The 18,742-nt window shown below is 37.0% G+C and overlaps 2 protein-coding genes across 3 annotated transcripts; both read right to left on the bottom strand.

Annotated features, from left to right (window-relative positions):
• Positions 1-639: 639 nt before the first annotated feature.
• LOC114723639 (uncharacterized) lies at positions 640-4,825 on the bottom strand. Of its 2 annotated transcripts, none has more exons than XM_028909842.1 (5): positions 4,531-4,825; positions 2,908-3,077; positions 2,238-2,307; positions 1,321-1,411; positions 640-1,120 (listed from the first exon to the last, which is right to left on the bottom strand). In XM_028909842.1, exons 1-5 carry the CDS (start codon positions 4,739-4,741, stop codon positions 1,000-1,002), a joined length of 663 nt encoding a protein of 220 aa, XP_028765675.1. In that variant the 5' UTR covers positions 4,742-4,825; the 3' UTR covers positions 640-999. The 2 variants fall into 2 exon arrangements, with proteins under 2 accessions (XP_028765675.1, XP_028765676.1); XM_028909843.1 differs by having other exon boundaries at positions 4,549-4,824.
• A 1,257-nt stretch (positions 4,826-6,082) lies between these two features.
• On the bottom strand, positions 6,083-15,634 carry LOC114723637 (zinc finger CCCH domain-containing protein 19). Its single transcript, XM_028909840.1, has 11 exons — positions 15,384-15,634; positions 13,872-15,035; positions 13,708-13,787; positions 13,123-13,310; positions 11,985-12,909; positions 11,760-11,887; positions 11,295-11,354; positions 11,165-11,215; positions 9,816-9,886; positions 8,756-8,907; positions 6,083-8,390 (listed from the first exon to the last, which is right to left on the bottom strand). Exons 1-11 carry the CDS (start codon positions 15,563-15,565, stop codon positions 6,247-6,249), a joined length of 5,145 nt encoding a protein of 1,714 aa, XP_028765673.1. The 5' UTR covers positions 15,566-15,634; the 3' UTR covers positions 6,083-6,246.
• Between the last annotated feature and the right edge of the window lie 3,108 nt (positions 15,635-18,742).

Consider the following 18,742-nt stretch of genomic DNA (forward strand, 5'->3'; position numbering starts at 1 on the left):
ATTTTAAACTGATTTTCACTAATTTCTTAATAAACATAAATAAATAAAATTTTATTTTATATTTTGAGTTAATTAAAACGACAGTGACCTTTTAAAATGAACATTCCCTGAATGATATGATGAACCACGGTAGTTTAGTGTTAAGGGTTGGCAGACTGGGGTAAGTCATTGGCGGCCTCATGTCCCAGCGTGACTTCCAAGCATCAAATCCCATGTCATCTTACACACACATTTTTCTCAATTCCTATTTACAAGCCACTTATAAATAATTAACGAGTTTTTTTTTAAAATTTTACTCCTATAAACTTAAAAAGGTAAGAAAAAAATATAAAACATTCTTTTTTTTGGCAGAAAAAATATAAAACATATTTAGTACCATTGTAATCTAGAATATGCAAGAAACCACACATTCACACTATTTTTTGTTTTTAATATAAAAAATTAGCTAACTAATTAAAAAAAATTTGCTGCATTAATTATTTATAATAATTAGCTATTGTTTTTATTAAAATATCCTCAATAATCATATATGAGCTAAAAATATGAATCGGTTGAAGTTTTAACATATGTACCAACTACAAAAATTATTTTAAAAAAATCATAAATAAAATAAATTTGAATCTTATATTTAATACCAAATTAAAAATCATACTAACTTCTATATTAATAAAAAAAACGTCGCAATTCATAAAACACTGATACATGGAATCGCTTGCACTATTGGAGTTTGAAACCCCTCTTAATTACCGACAACCATCGAAATTATTTGGCGTTATCCTTGGACATTATAACGTCAGGCGTTTGCTATTTCATCGCCAACCCTTCTCGTTGGCCCAAAATTTGACTGCTAACTGAAATAAATCTCTTATTACAGCTCATAATTACAAGGGTCGCTTGTATTGCTTTAAGCCTAACATATCAATACGTCGATTTTGATGAGAGAAATTGTAAACATCCAAAATTGAAATTCATTTGGCATCAAAGTCAAAACAATCAGCATCACTTTGGTCCTCTGCGATAAGGAGATAGAATGTCATCTACTGTATCCTTCACGTAGCTGCCCACCCTGTACAAGTTTCTCACAACGCCTGATGCAACCAAGTCTGCATTTCTTAGAAACCTGCACAGTAAAAATCTCCCTTTGTTGGTACTCTCGTAATAATCCCTTAAACTTTTTGTTTCAACCTAAACTAATGAAAACTTCTTCGCGGCCCCCAATTAGTTTATTTTAATTGAGATAATGAATTCTTTTTAATGCTTGTGTTTAGTGAGAAACCTGACCAGCGCATATTTGTATATGCTAATATATTGTGCACTTGCCTGTTAAAATATTCCTCTTTAGTGGGGCTTGGAGGTTTATATCTCCTTGGTTGTAGTTGTGGTTGTGGTTGAGGTTGAGCATTTCCATGTTCTGCACAAGACAGGAAAAGAACCATGAAATGATAAAGCGTTATACAATATGAATGTAAGAAAGTAAGGACAAATGGAAAGAAGAAACAGGAAGTATGAAAATGCAATCACTTGAATCGCCAATAGGACAAGAGCTTCATTGCTCCGAAAACAGCAATGATAATTATAGTAAATACATATATTATGGAAGATATAATGATGATGCTTAATTGCACATACTCTTGTTTACCCAGCAATACATTCACAATGCTATCACTAGTTCAGTTGCATGACTGGTAATATCAGTAGAAGACTATAATACTTCCGCGCAAACGGTCTGGAATATTTCCAAACTCCCAGATTAAGCTATGATTCTTCAAGGGCGACCAAACATATACAAGAAAAAGTTACCATACAAAATGTTTGTAATTTTTATAATTTAAATAAATAGCTAGGATTTCTTGCTATCTTGATAATGCGTGTATTAAGCAGCTCAACACCAAGAACAACAAGCAACATCATGGAAATGTTTGAAAAGAGCATGCTACAGAAGAGATGACCCTACTACTTTGGCACCCTGTGCGTAAAATATAACTAACTTCACAGATTTTGCTCTTCACGGATAGAATTCAAAGAGCATGAACTTATTATCTATACGGAAAGTCGGAAACCCCCCCCCCCCCAAAATAAAAATAAAAATAAAAGAGTGGCCCCACACAAGGGAGAAAAAACAACGTTTGCTGACTGGGGTTTTTAATTCTAACAACAGTACCCACAGGAAGGGGTTTGAAAGAGAAGGAAACAACTTAGAAGCAGTGCGTAAAAAATAATAACAAGAAATGTATTACCATCATTTTTCTGGGCAGGGGCTTGAACATGTCCAGCAGCAGCAGATGAAGGTGCTTTATCTAACAACACCTGAAACAAGTGCTAATAATATCAGAAACTAACAACACTTGCTTGGGAGATAACAGTAAAAATTACTTGCTCCCACAATCCAGCCCGCAACTCACCCCTTCTCTTTGTTCCTAGCAGCTCTTACAAGCAAGAAACCATTGCGTCATTTTGGTTCCTTAATTATTTTCCCATCACCAGAATTTTTTATTGGTATTCACAATCAATAATTAGACCCGATATAGGATGCTATTAAGGTCAGTCAAACTGTTTGTTGACATTTGAAAATGCTGTCCCGTAAGGAGTAGCTGAGAAAACACATTTTGGAATCAACAAAAAGTACAAACAATTGCAAAGCTACATCTCTCATTTTCTCTGCAGCCAAATTTGTCAATACCAACCAATTTTGTTCACTTTCTGAATATTTAGAACATAATATTCACCCCCTCAATTTTTCATTTATTCTACAGGACCTAACAGATTTACTGTCTGGCTCCTCCAATAAATTGATGATAGTCACATTGCATTATTCGATTTCATGTAATGTTACAAAAAACCTTCAGCACAAAACGAACCTTGTTTGCATCTACATAAAATAAGATGGCGAAGGTTCAGATATAAAACCTCCAGACCAAGGCAAAAGGGCAATATTGCTGTTTTGTCCTGGGGGTCAGCTGAAGAACTTTTGTTGTCTATGTAGACAGAGTGTCCAACACACGCATACTTGAAATCAGTAAGATTGCGGCCCTTTTTTGTTGCTTCCAACTCAGTTTCTCCCACGACAGAGGAGGGTACTGGTTATATCCATAAGAACATCAGAACAAAACTTCAACAATTCTAAAACAAGTAATGATTAAAGCTACTAAAATTCATACCAAAAAACAAGAAATATAATACCAAGGAAAGGCCCTATCAATAGATAATAGAAGCAAGGCCAATTTTTCACATCTGATCTTTCTATTTAAGTTACTTGCGAGGCAACCAGTTAACTGTTATCTTACACTATCAAATAAAACAGTCATATTCAACAAGGAGTCCAAAAGGCCAGGAAGCATAGGATGCATTTATTTTGCAGGGATCATACGTATCAAAAAGTCATCACAATCACACATCCCTGAGTCTAAAGCTACCTTTCAATTTCGACTACAGTATCAAAGACACAAAATTAATCCTCAAAGACATGCCAAAAAAAAAAAGATTAAAAAAATAAAGACTGGAAGACTATATATCATTGCAAACTTTCTTAAACCAACAATTAATGAATCCTTCTAGAAGCAGTCCCATCGAGAATCATAATGTCAGCTTCAGATTGAAATCAGGTCCCAATATTCACCAAAAAATAAGGTAAACAGGGATTGAAATGTTCATTCATCATCGCAAACTACAACACTGTAAAACTACATTGCCGTAGCTTAGGACCTTATCAAAACTTTGATATGAATATTAACATGCATTCAAAACCATGTAAGATAAAAAATAGGAACGAGTGAAGGCGCTAATTTTATTTTGTTTGTATTTTCTGGCCGAATGTTGATTTTAGGGGTGGAAAAAAAAAAAAGCATCATAACAAGTGAATAACAGAGCTCAAAACTTCATCCCATCGACAAAGAAATAGGTATACAATTTCATTTCCCTCCATTTTCCGTATTCAACTCAGCCTTTCAGACAAAATACAGACCAAAAAATGGCCAAGAAGAAAAAAGGCCTTCTCAAGCCCACAAGAGTATTGAATTGTTTTTTGGCCAAAATTTCTGGGACAATAGTTAAGAAAAATTTTCCACACCTTCCTTGAAACACTCCAAACTTTCAGAAAAGAAATTTAAAGCGCCATAAAGTATAAAGAAACATTCCTTGAAATGCACTGAAAATCAACGAAATACGCAAATACATTAACACGGAACTAAAACTTGCCAAAACATTTAATTCACAACTTTTTTTCAGGATATATATATATACAAGTTCCGTCTTACAAACCGAAGCCTTTGTGTTAATTCCTAAATATCCAAATATATTAGAAGAAACCCTACCGCACATTAAAGAAAGTAAATAAATTGTTAAGATCGTAATTTGATACGATTCCGTTCCTCAACCTTTGTTCAGAAAGAGCAACATAATATAAACAATAGGAAAGCTTGAAACTTCTGCCTATCATCAAAGAAACGTGAATACAATTTCATTTCATTTTCTGAGGCACACTATGTATCGAGCTTCCAAGAAAATAGAAAACTAACACACGATTAAAAGTACCGAGCACAGACGGAAAACCTTGCTGAAGCGTTCTGGAGAAGCCAACGCATGTGGGATTCTTGGATTTAGATTTCTGAACTGATGAGTAATACAGGCATCCTTTACAAGATTTTCCCTTGAATCCTCTGGTTTGAGGAGAGCTAGGGTTACGATTAGGAAAAGCATCTTGAGTTTGGCCTCCCCCCGCTTTGTCTCTATTGTTCACCTCCATCAATTAGGCACGAACTTGCTTTCCAGCAAAACAGCTTCCATATATTTGCAGTATTTTCCTCTTCTTCTTTTTTTTGGGTCTGGGGTTTGGGCCTTTGGGGATCGATATATACCTTCAGTGCTGTTTTTGGCGGTTTCCCATCTAAAACCGTAAAACGCAAACGTTGAAGACATGACGCAGGCCGAATAGAAACAAGGATTGGACCAAGAAGAAGAAAAGGGAATTTTTTTTTGGTACAGGAGAAAAGGAACTATGATTCTCAAGTTTTGCTCGGAGGACCAAAAACCTTTATTTGCTTGCAGCTCAAATATCCAATAAAAAGCCATAAAAATTTTTTTAGTAAATAGTAGGCATAATCCACAGCTGGCAATTCAAATTCAAAAAAGTAATTAGCATGAGTGGAAAGGATTTGATTCATTTCAAGTAAGATTGAAAGTTCTTTTTTTTTTTGGGGAGTAATTTTGAAAGTTTGATTTTGTCAATGAGAAAATTACATTAGAAGGATCACCCCCAGATAAATCCAATGTCTGAATATGAGATTATAGTATCAAATACCTATAGTTACAACACACCGTGTAAATGTAGCAAACATCCAAAGCTAATTCCTATTGCGTATGTATTTTCCGATTTATTTATATCTCTGTGGCAATGTGTATATAAATTGTCTATAAATCTTTATAAAAATTTGGTTATAAACTTATCACCTGAATTCTATTCAGGTAAACGAGCGGTGATATAAATTCAAAGATTTCAGGGGGAACAGAGGATTTTTCTACAGATTGGATGAGTTAATTATTATAACATCAGGTTTTTATTTTTTATTTGACTATCAACTTTCTCTGGGCCTGTTACGTGACTCTTAAATACATCGGGTAAATTCATTCTCAAATTCATTATGTTCAGATTCTTCTTTACGAATAACTCTCACCAGTTATGCAACAGATTCAATCCATGGTTAAAAGAAAATTAAAGTTGATGATGATGAGCACGCCCATACATACAACTCCACAAAACAAAAACAAAAACAAAAACAATAAAGACTCAAGAGTGCCAACAAATCCCATGCGAAAAGGCCTAAGCAAATTCAATCCCCAAGGACGTTCGTCTTACTGTTACGGGTGACCTAAAGGCAATATACCCTAAAATTTCGCTTCCACATATAAGAAACTTCAACATCTCTTGAAAGCTCCACCCCATTCAATGACTCAGCCTTTTCATATTTCATCTATCGATTAATTATTGGGAAAAAAAGAACATCCCTACAGTCCCAATTGTCGTTATAATTCTACGTAAGCCAACCAACTTTCACCACCAACCAAATTCAGACATCTCAGAAAAATAGAAAATCACATGAAAGGCAATTATTAAATTAAATAAAACAAAAATTACATGAGATGCTACAATGCACAGGTTCTACATGTCCGAAGAATCCTTGTACAATGTTGAGCCATGTAAGGGGAATATACTGTACAGGAAGAAATGACATTCTATGTAAGTCCTACGACTCAGGTGTGAAGATAGTCACAAAAAGCTCCTTTCTTGCAGTGTCCACTCTCGTGGAATTTGCACACTCCTCTCTGCCCCACACCAAAAGGAGGCCCTGAAGAACTTCCTCCCCGGCCAGCACCACCAAACGAAGACTGCCTGTTCCATGTTTTATCTCCTCCATAACCTGATTCACCCCCATGAGGACCGCGATCCCTATTGTTTGGGAACCTGTCTCCGTTATGATTTTGTTCATTTCCCCACATGCCCTGGCCCCCAGCCGGCGCAACCCAACCAGGATTAGCACCAACAGGTGCCGCACCTTGACCAGGCACAACCCAACCTCCATTGGCATTAGGATGGCCTTGACCAGGTGCAACCCAACCAGTAGGGATTACTGAAGATGGTCCCTGACTAGGAGCAGCCCATCCTGGATTTGCGTTTCCTGGTGCTGGACCCTGGCCAGGCATCCAATTCATGTTCATATTGGCAGCTGGAGGTCCACCCCAATTTAGATTTGGATTTCCAGGCATTACCCCCCAACTAGTATTTTGATTTTCTGCAACAGTCATGCCCCAAGGCATGCTGGGTGGCAGAGAAGCAGGAGTGTTAGGTTGATTACTTGAAGTTGGTGGTCTCAAGTCTTGAATGCCTGGCATGTGGAAATTCCCCATTGGATTTCCAGTGTTAAATGATGCAGCATTCGGCATAGATGAAGCATCGGCCCAATGGCCATGAGGCAGCGGTGGTTGGGCAGGCATAGCAGCAAGATTATTTGATTCTACCCTTGAATGGACACCTCCCCAAGCCTGTGGTTCACCCCCTCGTATCTGAATTGAACCAGCCATTTCAGGCTTCTGAACTAAACCAGATCCCCAACCTTGAGCTTCAGCATGAGAATTATGGTCGCTTACAGCCAGGTTTTGCATACTTGCAGTTTTACCGTCAGCACCCATATGTCTTGAGGCATCGGCTGTAAGAGCTGCTACCATTGTTGCTTGAGGATGACCAAGAGGAACACCAGGATTTGGGGCTGGAATCCTAGCAAGTTGTGAACTTGAAAGACTTTCAACACTTTGCACCACTTTCTCTGCAGTGACAGGGGTCTGCAAGCTTCCATGACCTCCAGGAAAAGGACTCCCTATAAGAGAACCAGCAGAGTGAACAGGAGTTGGAGACCATTTATTTTCAAAAGCCTGGCCTTTAGTCCCGTAAGATGTGGTCTGAGGAGTAGGTGAAGGAAGATTCATTGATTCAATTCTAACACCAACATCAGGCCCCCGCACATTTGTAGGGACCTTGGGAATCTCAACTGTCATTGGAGAAGGCCTATTTGCCACAGAATTATTATCTTCAAATCTCCAACTTCCTCCAGTAGTTTGGCCTGGAGAACTCATAGCATTATGTGAATTAAGGGACCCACTACTCTGATCAAATGTTGATCTTCCTCCGACTTGAGCATCTACACCTTGTTGTGCAGGCAAATGAAGCTTCCCAGTGTTTGAGGCTGCATAATTCAAATTATGCACCAACTGAGCCTTTGGAAAAGTTTTATCCACTGCTGACGGCTCGTTAGAAAACCTTCCAGCTAAAGCATCAGTTAAGAGTATAGACTCATCTTCTTTCTCAGTGGTTCTCCAAATTCTCAAATCAGCAGGAAAATATCCAGTATTATTCCATTTACGTAACTGTGCCATTGAAAATGGTCCCTGAACTTTTCCAGATGGATCCTTATAATGCCACATCTTTTCTGTTTCATTAACTTTCACAGCAGGTGATGCTATGCCAGTAGTAGATGTTACGGCAGAAGCATTAGCCGCAGCGGCAGAAAGAGAATCAGATGCTGCCACAGGCTGTATACTTTTGCCACTACTTTCTAAGCTTGAATATAGTTTTTGACCCTCCCAGCTGTTAGATAGTTGTGCTTCCCTATCTCTTCCCCGGAGCATTTGAACATCGTTCAATACCTCAGAAGCATTAGACACATCATCAACTTTAACTGAAAGTCCCTTATTAGACAAATTCCTGGTTAGCTCACGATTAATGTTAGAATAGTTCCTTGCTCCACTCCATGGATCATTTGAATTAGAACCACCTGTCCTTGGAGAAACCATCTCCCTCCCCCTTCGATCAAATGCAGTTCCTCTAGGTCTCATGTAACTCTCTGTAGGCACATAAACCAAATAAATAACAGTGTAAATTTTGGAGAAGAGGAAACACTTCATATGTCAAGGACCAATTCAATTCAAATGCTTAAGTCGTTAAGTGGAAGTCTATTATAGCCTCAAACAGGCCACCTTACACAAAAGTCCTTTGAACATAAAGTGTAGATAAGGCGCAGGCATGCCATGCCTTGTAATGAAATTAAAAGTAATTATGATAATAGAAGGCAGCAAGAATGAAACTCCTTACCACTTGGGCACAGAGGTTTCAATAATAACTCTAGATCATTTGAACCCAAGCCGGAGTTGTTAACTAAAGGATCATTATCATCTCAAATAATAAATAATTTATTGAATTTGCAAGTACCTAGTCGTTTAGGATCAGTTTCTTCTTCCTCCTCAGACTCATAACTTGGATCCATGTTTGGGTCTGCATGTATTTCTGGAATTTCCTCCAATCTCCGCTGACGTTCCTCAGGTGTTTTCAAAAGCTGCAGTTTCTCTACACATTCTCTAAGCGTAAGATTAAGTCAAGGATTATCCCAAAGTAACACTTATTTTTTATCAAAAAATTATTACATAAATAAATACTTCAATTACCATATAAAATAACTTGACAAAACAAGATAATTATTATCAGCAAAATAATCAATATTATCGAACATATAGCATATCACATTATTCCTCAGTCATGAAATGTGCAACTCACTTTAGACTTTGTGTAATACACGAGAAAACATGTTTAGCATCAAAATGAAAACTATCAATCTCTTGTTAAAATTTATGTCAGATATCATGACAAGGAACAATTTTTTTTATTAAAAAAAAAAACGCTGTTATTTGTAAAGAACTTATTAAGTGTCGCTGTAGAGAACTATATTGTTGGATAGATTATGAAACATTTCCAAGCCACAAAGAATTTAAACCACCTCAACCATCTCTTCTGTTTAACTCAATAATCATTAATGAGCTCAAGGAACATTTTAAACTCAGCTAGATCAACCTTAATATATAGTTTTGTCAACTTCACCAGAAAATAAGGAACACAAACAACCACCGCGGATTTAACATATTATGATTGACGTTTCATAAATTCTAAAAACTTCAAAACATGCAAGAAGTGAAGTTTACAAAACTGACTCCACTGAAGACAAGTGAAAGTTAAACTACAAAGATTTCCTTCCTCCAGGTAGCAAGTTGGCAATAAATTGAAACAAACAACTCAGAATCCACATATTTCTGTCAATGTGAACGGGTAACGTCATACCTAAACAATGCAAATGATTCCAAACATTAACTTGGAGGATGAAATTGAATATCTTTGGAAATTATTTTCATGCACTGAATAAACAGAAAGCTGATAACTACCAGCACAACAATAGATATATTATACTTGAAAAATAAACAAGTTAACAACAGAAGGATATTCTTTTCTCCGTCCTTTCTCACTGGCTCTATCGCGGAGGTGGCTTAGCCTCACTATCTCGGTTTCTAACCACTGCCCAAAAAAAAAGGTATAAGCATTATATAACAAGGACCATAAGTCATACTTCAATTAGGCACAGATGAAAAGTAATATCAAGTGAAAAAATGGAATGAGCAAGTAACAGAGAGCAGAAGGCATACAATATAACAATTCAAACTGAACAGGACAATTAGTTATATTCCAACATGAATTATCCTTCTTTGGCAAGCTAAGGAGCCTCAAAACAAAAATGCTAAGAGGATTTGCAGAATTCCCCGAAGATGACTGCAACAACTTCATAGATTTATACCCACAGTGACCACTAAACAATTTTTTTTCCCCAAGAAATGCGAGAATATAATTGGATGGGGGATGTACGTCTTGTTTGAGAGGGACTAAGGTATTATTAGATGTCTAAGTCCCACATTTACACGTACATCTTGTTGGACTATGAAGAGGAGTAAGTCCCACATTAAATAGCATGGGATGCTACATGATGGAGGGATCCCCACCTCACTTGAGTGTCCACCAATGGGTATGAGAATTAATGGTTGGCAATTTGGAAAAGAACTACTTGCCCAGGCTTCTAACCAGTGGAGAGATTTGACCAATGAAAAAGCCAAGTGAAATGTTGCAAAAGTGTATCCAGAGGCATCAACTCTCAAAGGGGCAAATTCATGTTGACTATTGTTGTATAGGATGCCTACACCCCACATTTAGTATAGGAAATTCTATAGAGCACTGATCCTTAGACCTCAATAATTAGCTTTTGGCAAAGGGTTCCTAACCTTGAATGTCCACTAGAGTACAAGAAATTCTCAACCAAAAAATACAAGAAATTGATCAAAACATGCAGAGTAGCAAGATCCCTTCCAAACTCCAGTGCTATTGATCTTTCCAGTCTCTACACACAGGAAATATTGGTTCCATTGAGAAATGCATGAACAAATCACCAACAAGAAGCCATATGCACAAATCCATCCAATGAAAATTTTAAAGGTTAAGTATGCCATTGAAGATAAAGGCTTCCTTCTCCGTGAACAAAATGGAACTAAACTCAAGTATCAACTTCCATTTTTTTGTCTTCAAAGTTCAGTCGCTATGCCCATACTCATGAGCTAAGTGCTGAGTCAACTAGCTATAACCAGTCGTAGAGCTGGACTACGGCCATATAGTCTTAACACAATAGCAGCAGCAAAAGTTGCACTAATGAAGACAATCCAAGTAACCAATAAATTCAGAAGCAATCATAAGAACAAGGCATGATGTTAGGTTCACAAAGAGACGAAGGTACGAATGATCACAACTCACATCTTTTACTCTGACCGCTTGCAGTGCCATTGCTTTGTCCTGAACGTCACCCTACAGGCATATATTCATCCTTAGCACAGACTAAAATGTCGGAAGCCTAAAAGCCAAGCTTAACTGAACAAAAAATTACCACTGTCAGCCGATTTATCAACCCACACTTTATACTCTGGCGGAGACGCTTGCATTCATCCTAACAATTAAAAGGCAGCCTCATTACTATCTTGATAAGAAAAGAATAAACCTCTAGCACATGTTATACAAATTTTCAACAGATGATACCCCCAATACAAAGATAATTTCATTATTTTGGATGTCAGATGGTTAAATACAACAACGACGCCTTTATATTGTATCTTGAGATTAAGGACCAAAAAGCAATAGATATTGTTGACTTTTAAATGATAAGCCTCAGTTAAATATCACCCTCCATGAAATATTAAGAGGTACAAAAAGCAAGTGACTTACAATTGATATCCATTGGCATGTCAACTTTTAGATCAGAAAAGGGCATTTCTAAAAACAATGCACATATTGGGACAAAAGGGAAGGTGAGAAAAGAAACCCGTTATAAAAATTATACTGTTAATTTAATCACCTCTGTGAACTCCTGATTTGAGATTATATCAATTGATACAATCTCTGTCTTGTTTAAATTTAAGATTTCTAGCAAGGTATCTGTCATCCTTTTACCAACTTTATATGGCTCGGCTGCTTTGCATGTTCCTGAACATGAAGACAATTAACATAGAATCACCACAAAAATCTTATTTCTTATTGAAATTAATGACAAAATGAAGGGTATTATTGCCCCAATATTTACCTACAACCTGAACCAGCCTATACAAGTCTTGCTTCTGACCACTACCAGAGATCCTTATTCTCACAAAAGACCCAACAACTTTATCATGAAGCTTATCTATATCTTCAAGTAATTCTTCCACCAAATTGCGTCTTAGATAAATTAAATTAATATTATGATTATCAATAGCTGCGTAATCATCAGTATTGGATTGAAGTCCTCTTTCATCACTTTTTTTTCGTGTTTTACGTCTCTTGTCTTTTCCAGTCTTCAGATAGGAATCAATATTTCCATCACCTTCCAAATGATTAAATTCAGTATCAACAACACTCCCCTGCTGATCTTCTGTCTGGGAATCTTCTTTTAGGAGGAAATGGGATTCAAGAAGCTTTAACATCTCAAAATGACCTACTCTTGGTTTACCAAACAAATTTTGAAGCCTTGCATCACAAATTATTTGACTTTTTCGGCGTGGATCACGGAGCTTGTTTCTTTTAATATACTCAAGCAGAAGAGCTTGCACATCAAACTGAGACAGAATAGATTTGTCGCCGTTTCTCATGTGCATAACAAACTCTAAAAGTTCCTTTGATGCCCACTCAGATCTCTCATCTGCAGACGGCCCTTTGTCATCAATCAATGCCATTGTGCTATGTGAATTCACCTCCTTCGAACGGGACTTCAATCGTTTATTGGCCTTTCTTCTTTTAACACTACTGCTTTCTAAATTTTCAGAAGAGTTATCTGAATGTGATCCCTCATCATTATTAGCATCATAGAGCTCATCAGGTGATTCCTGCTTGGTAAGAAGGACATCAGATCCCTTCCATGGGTTTTTAGCTTGAGCAAGCTCATCATATGTTAAAGATAGCTTCCCTTTAAGATCTGTATAGTAGTCCTTGAAGAGATACTCCCAGCTGCTTTTGTCATCAAAATCCACTTGCCCCTGCACCAAGCATCCAAAATAAAAAAGACGACCACAAAAACAAAAGAATAACCCCACAATCTGGAATTTTAATAATGTCGAATTACTATATGTTTAATAAATGCCACCACCATCATAGGTGACAAAGGGAACTTAAAAAGCCATTGTAAACAGAAAATTGCAATGGGTAGCAAATTCACAATGATTAAAAAATGGCCAAATAGGTATACATACCATGTCCTTGTTGCCCAGCTCATTCTGTTCAATCAGCATTACAGTCCTCATGCATGTCTCACAAAAGCCATTCTTACCCCTAACACAAAAGATGACAGCATCTTTGATGCACCCCTTGCACAAAGAGAATGTACACGTATAGCACATGTAGTAAGAACTCTTCCCACAATTGCTGCAAAGATGCCAACCTGGACTCATAACGATCAAAGGATATGCCAATTCAGATAAAGCATTCTAAAAATGATGGACCTTTGCTAAGATTTGGCATTTCAATACTTAAATGAACTCATTCACATTTTGAAATCAAAAAATTAATAGGGTTTAAGTGAACTGTTACCTGCTGAATAAGGGCCTCTAAGACCCAAAGATAATAAAAAAAAAAATTAAAAGAAAAAAAAGAAAAACAAAAAGAATTGATACACCGGAAAAATGCTTCTTATGTAAAATGAAATAAAAAATTTACACTATATAAAGCCTACTAATTAGTAAAATTCCCCAAAGATGCATCCATATATTTAGCACCCCTGCAACTTGGATCAGGAAAATATCAAAACAGTGATAAAGCAGAATAAGAGAGAAACATACCACAATTCCATTTACCCTTTGCTCGAAAGAATGCATCATCACGATTAACACATGTAGGATGGTAAGCCTTTGGGCATCCCCTGATTATCACAAAAAGGCAATGAATTTGCAAACCAAACTTCAAAGAAATAAAATAGAGATGTCTGGATAAATAAATATCCCACCTACGATCACAAAGCACAAGCTCACCCCCATCAAAGCATATGAAACAAACATCCTCTTCCACCTTTTTTCTAACTGGAACTTTCACTGCAGACTTTGAGCTCTTCCCACGCTTCCTCTTGGCACTGCTGATGCTGCTACCTTGCTCCTCAGCCACCTCCATCTCCTCAGTCAACTCAGCACCCCCAGCATATTCTGCTACTTCAGCAGCATCTACATCCTCTTCCATCAAATCTCCTTCATTGGCTACCCCCATCTCTTCTGCCTCTAGGGCCTCCTCCCTTCCACCAACTCCATCTGCATCCTCTTCTGTGTCAGTCGTACCTTCCATAGTGCCCATCACATTCAACACCTCTGCTGCCTCCTCCTTATCTTCAGCTTCCGTGCCAAGTTTGTCTGCTTCAGTTGTCTCACCAAGGGTGGAAGCCACAGACCCATCTTCCATCTCCATCCCCACTGCTACTTTTTCAGCTTCCTCATTCTCATCTGGCATGCCATCTTCATCTGCCTCTTCGTCCACCTCCCTGATCTCTACCATTTCAGTTGTCTCGCCTAGCGAACAAGCAACAAATGTGTCAGCTGGCTCCGTCCTAGCTACAACTTTTCCTGCTTCCTCTTTCTCATATGAGGAGGCAGCCTCATCCTCCTCAACTTCAACAATGTCAGCTACATCTGCGTCCTCTTTCACCTTTGTGATGTCCTCAGCGATGTTATCTACATTAGTTTCCTCTTCCACCTTCGTATTGTCATCAGCAATGTGAGCAACATCAGTTTTCTCTTCCACCTTCTTATTATCCTCAGCAATGTTAGCTACATCAGTTTCCTCTTCCACTTTTGTAATGTCCTCGTCAATGTTAGCTACATTGGCTTCCTCTTCTGCCCTTGTCATGTCCTCCTCAATGTAAGCTAAATTGGCTTCCTCTTCTGCCTTCTTAATGTCCTCAGCAATGTCAGCTGCATCGGTTTCCTCTTCAACCTTCCATGCCTCCACTGTTTCAGTTGTCTCACCTAAGCTGCAAGCTGCATACGCGTCTTTTGACTCCATTCCTATAGCTACTTTATCCGCTTCCTCATTTTCATTTGACCCAACAGCCTCGCCTGCCTCCTCCTCCAACTTCTTGGTCACCACGGCAATGTCGGCTACACTGATTTCCTCTGACACTTCCCTAGAAAGGTCAAAATAGGCCAACCAAAACGGCGAATAAATTTACGGAAGTGCCTATGCGGCAGTAAGGAATGATACAAGCCTACAAACCATGCACTATAAACTAAAAGCAAGTGTGCAGCTCTATCTTTCATTCTTTCCATAACAAGAACAGTATCCCAACGCCGTCCAACTTCCAACCAACAGAAAAAGAATAACAAAAAGAATAATTTGAGAAATTGACATGAAAAAAACTAGAGGAAACCTCAACAAGAGAGTCTCATTGATGGTACTGCGCTTTCCGGTTCTAAGGCTTGCCCTTTCATATAATTCAAGTAAAACAGGCAATTTCCATCTGCCAAGAACAAACCTGGGAGCAGGTGGAATAGGAGGAGAGGATGGCTTCTCTTCCGCTTCGTCACAGTGCAGGAGGGTCTTCGCTCCATCAGCGTCATCTCTCCGGGCGAGTGGCATGTCTTCGACGGTGGCAGGCTCGAGCAGCGGCGGGATGCACCGTGAGGGCGAGGGAGGATCCTCTGCAGGGTTTGTCATTCCTGTGGTGAAATCGCGCTTCCGATTGCAAATCGGGGGGCATCAGAAGAGTCTGATGTGATTTTGGGGTTTTTTGTTTTTTTGATTTTTTCCTTTTCTGGTTTTTGCCGTACTGAATGAATAAATGAACGGGGATTTAAAATTGGACCAGGCCCAATAACTTTGGGCCATCCAATTTCCTTTTCTTTCAAGAACACGCTAGGATCCGGTCTGCCGGGAAACTCAAGAGTCAGGACCCTGCTATTTGAACTAATTAGAGGTGGGCATCAGAACCGGCCCAATTTGTTAGACTCGACCCTTAAACTAACAGACTCAGGACCGGCCAGCGGGCTTTTAGCCGGTTTTAAAAAAATATATTATTTTTTATATTTATGATATTTTTATTAAAAAGTGAAAATAAACCAATGAAATTGTCAATAAAAGACATAAATATGAATAAAATTAAGTCACAAATACAAAATATAATAGATATATAAATATCCATCAACATCCAATAACATTTAAAACATTCATTAAAAAGATAACAACATCCAAAAGTTTTATCTATAGTGCAATTGTGCAATAAATAAACACTATCATTAATCTTTTTAAATTTCATCATCACTATAATTAATTACTCTTCTTCATAAGTATGCTTTTCTTTCGTAACAAAAATATCAAGTTTTTTTTCGTTATAGGAATTTTACTTTTAAATTTTGCAATCTAGCTATTATTTTACTTTAATGTGAGAAATATTATTGTTGAAACTCATGAATTTCTAATTTAAATTATAGAATCACAAGTTATATAAGTATAAAAATACTCTATTATCAAATATATATATATAGTTTAAAAACATCAACACATATAATATACATCAAATCATTATTAAAGTTCAAATTAACCTATTTTTTAAAAATTTAATTGGATAAATTATTGTCTAAAACTAAATAAATCAAATCATTCTATAAAATTTAATTTTAAAATGATAATAATAACTAAATATTTAAAATATTATTAACAATGTAAAAAATTAATAATATTAGAATTATATTAAAAAAATTATAAAAAGACCTAAACAGGCTGGCCTTAGAAGCCCTCAGCCCTCCAGGACCTGTTTCCCATTTGAGGGAACCCTCATAATTTCAGGGTCTAAACAGGTTTTGTCTGTTTTCTCAGCTCTAAATGAACTTTGGATTTGACAAGGCCACAAGGGGAACCTTAAACGGCGCCGTTGGAGAAAAAGAGAGAAGAAAAGGACCGACCATTGATTACTTGAATCTTCGATTTATTTATTTATTTATTTTACCAGCGAATCTTCGATTTATTTTGCAGACTTATTTTCTTTCAGATGATATACCATCAGTCTTGGATCAATAGTAAATACTTCTTCACTTTTTAATATAAGATTCAATTCTTGAGTTGGTTTTGATCCTAAATATAAGACTAATTTTTCATATTTATCAATTTTCACTAAATTACTCTATGAATACTTCCTCGACCATAATTAAGTAGAAGAGGAAGAAAAAGTATTAAGAAAGATGATTATAGTGTTTTAAGAAAAATGTATCACTTTTCTTATAATTAACTAATTTACCTAACTTCTTTAATCTAATTAAATTAGTTAAATGAGTTTTATATTAAGAATTGAAGAAGTAATAATTTTTATTGATGTTTACAACTCTGTCGTGATAATAACTAGAAGGAACCAGAGGCCCGGGGGTGCGATGCCATGCTTCGAAAGGGAGAGTGGAGACCTCGTAAGCCTCCCTACTCCCCAGAGAGAGTGAGAGAGAGCCTCAGGGATTAACAAATTTGTCATTTTCAATGGATGGTGATTAAATTATACTCGTCCGGTCCTTAATATTACCTCCGATCCTAATTATAAGAGCCAATTGACTAATTGAAAAAGATTAAGGAAGTAAGTTGAATAAGTTATTTGTCCTAAATATGTGTTGTCTTTCCTAAAATATCCTTGCTAATTAAGTGTATTAACTAGAATTATAATTATTAGAAGGATTATCTTGGAAAAAATTGAGTAAATATGAGAGACAAAGTAAATTGGGATCTCATTTAGGATCAAAATAAAAGTCAAACAGGGTCTTATATTAAGGAACGAAGGTAGTATATGACCCAATTATTGAGTTAGTTTTGATCCTAAATATAAGATCCATTTCTCATATTTATCAATTTTCTCTAAATTACGTCTATAGATACTTCTTCAAGTAGAAGAGGGAAATAGGGTATTAAGAAAGATGATTATGATGCTTTAGGAAAAACGTGTCACATTTCTTATAATTAATTAACTTACCTAATTTCCTTAATCTAATCAAATTAGCTAAATGGGTCTTATATCAAAGACAAGAAAAGAGGATTTTTTTTATTTTATCAATTGACTTTTTTTTTTTTGACCGGAGTTATCAATTGACTTTTAAGATATCAGTTTTGTGTGGATTTGGGATTAGATCATTGGTTCTCGCTTTAACATGAGTTGGACTCACCGAACCCATCTCTCATGGAAGCCGAAGGGGCGAAACTAGATTTGATTTCGCGGAAGGTTAGGCAAAAGAGTTCCGAATCATTAGCTAGCTCGAACTACCATTCTTGTATTAAGTAATTGCCATTCGTTTTTTTTTTTTTTGTTAGCCCTTCATAGATTCTCCTTAAACGTCACAAACAGAATTCTGCGCAGGTGATAAAATTATAGCGGTCTCCAACATAAAACAAAGGTTTTGGTCTTGGATATGGCATTCCCAAAGCATTGGATCAATTGCTTCAGAAACTCTGTAGCTACCAGCCTCCCTCCTCTCTGTGTTCACTGATATTTGAAGTTCACTTATCTCTTTATCAATATCCTCCAAGTTAGAAAGCATTAGTCACCTACGCTGTCAAGCGTCAATAAAACTAGCACAAGGCATTGTTGCGCGTGTGGGTGATTGGCAGCGGCCGAGAAATGTAAGTAGGCAATGTTGCTTTGAAGGCAGTGAAAAACGGTGTAATAGAGCGTTAAAAAGCAGCGGAGATTTGGGGGATTTCGTGAAGACAGCGGTGGCATCTATTAGCAGTATCTTTGAAAGGAAAAGGTGTTTAGTTTGCTCTTCATGGGGAAAGTTAATTGCTGGAGCTGTCGTTAAGTACTCTCTCGCGGTTCAAGCTTCAGAGGGAAACGCCAAACATATTCCCATCATCCCATGACCC

This window comes from Neltuma alba, unplaced genomic scaffold (genome assembly GCF_004799145.2).
Source record: "Neltuma alba isolate B1F8T4 unplaced genomic scaffold, ASM479914v2 tig00012148_pilon, whole genome shotgun sequence".
Lineage (NCBI taxonomy): Eukaryota > Viridiplantae > Streptophyta > Magnoliopsida > Fabales > Fabaceae > Neltuma > Neltuma alba.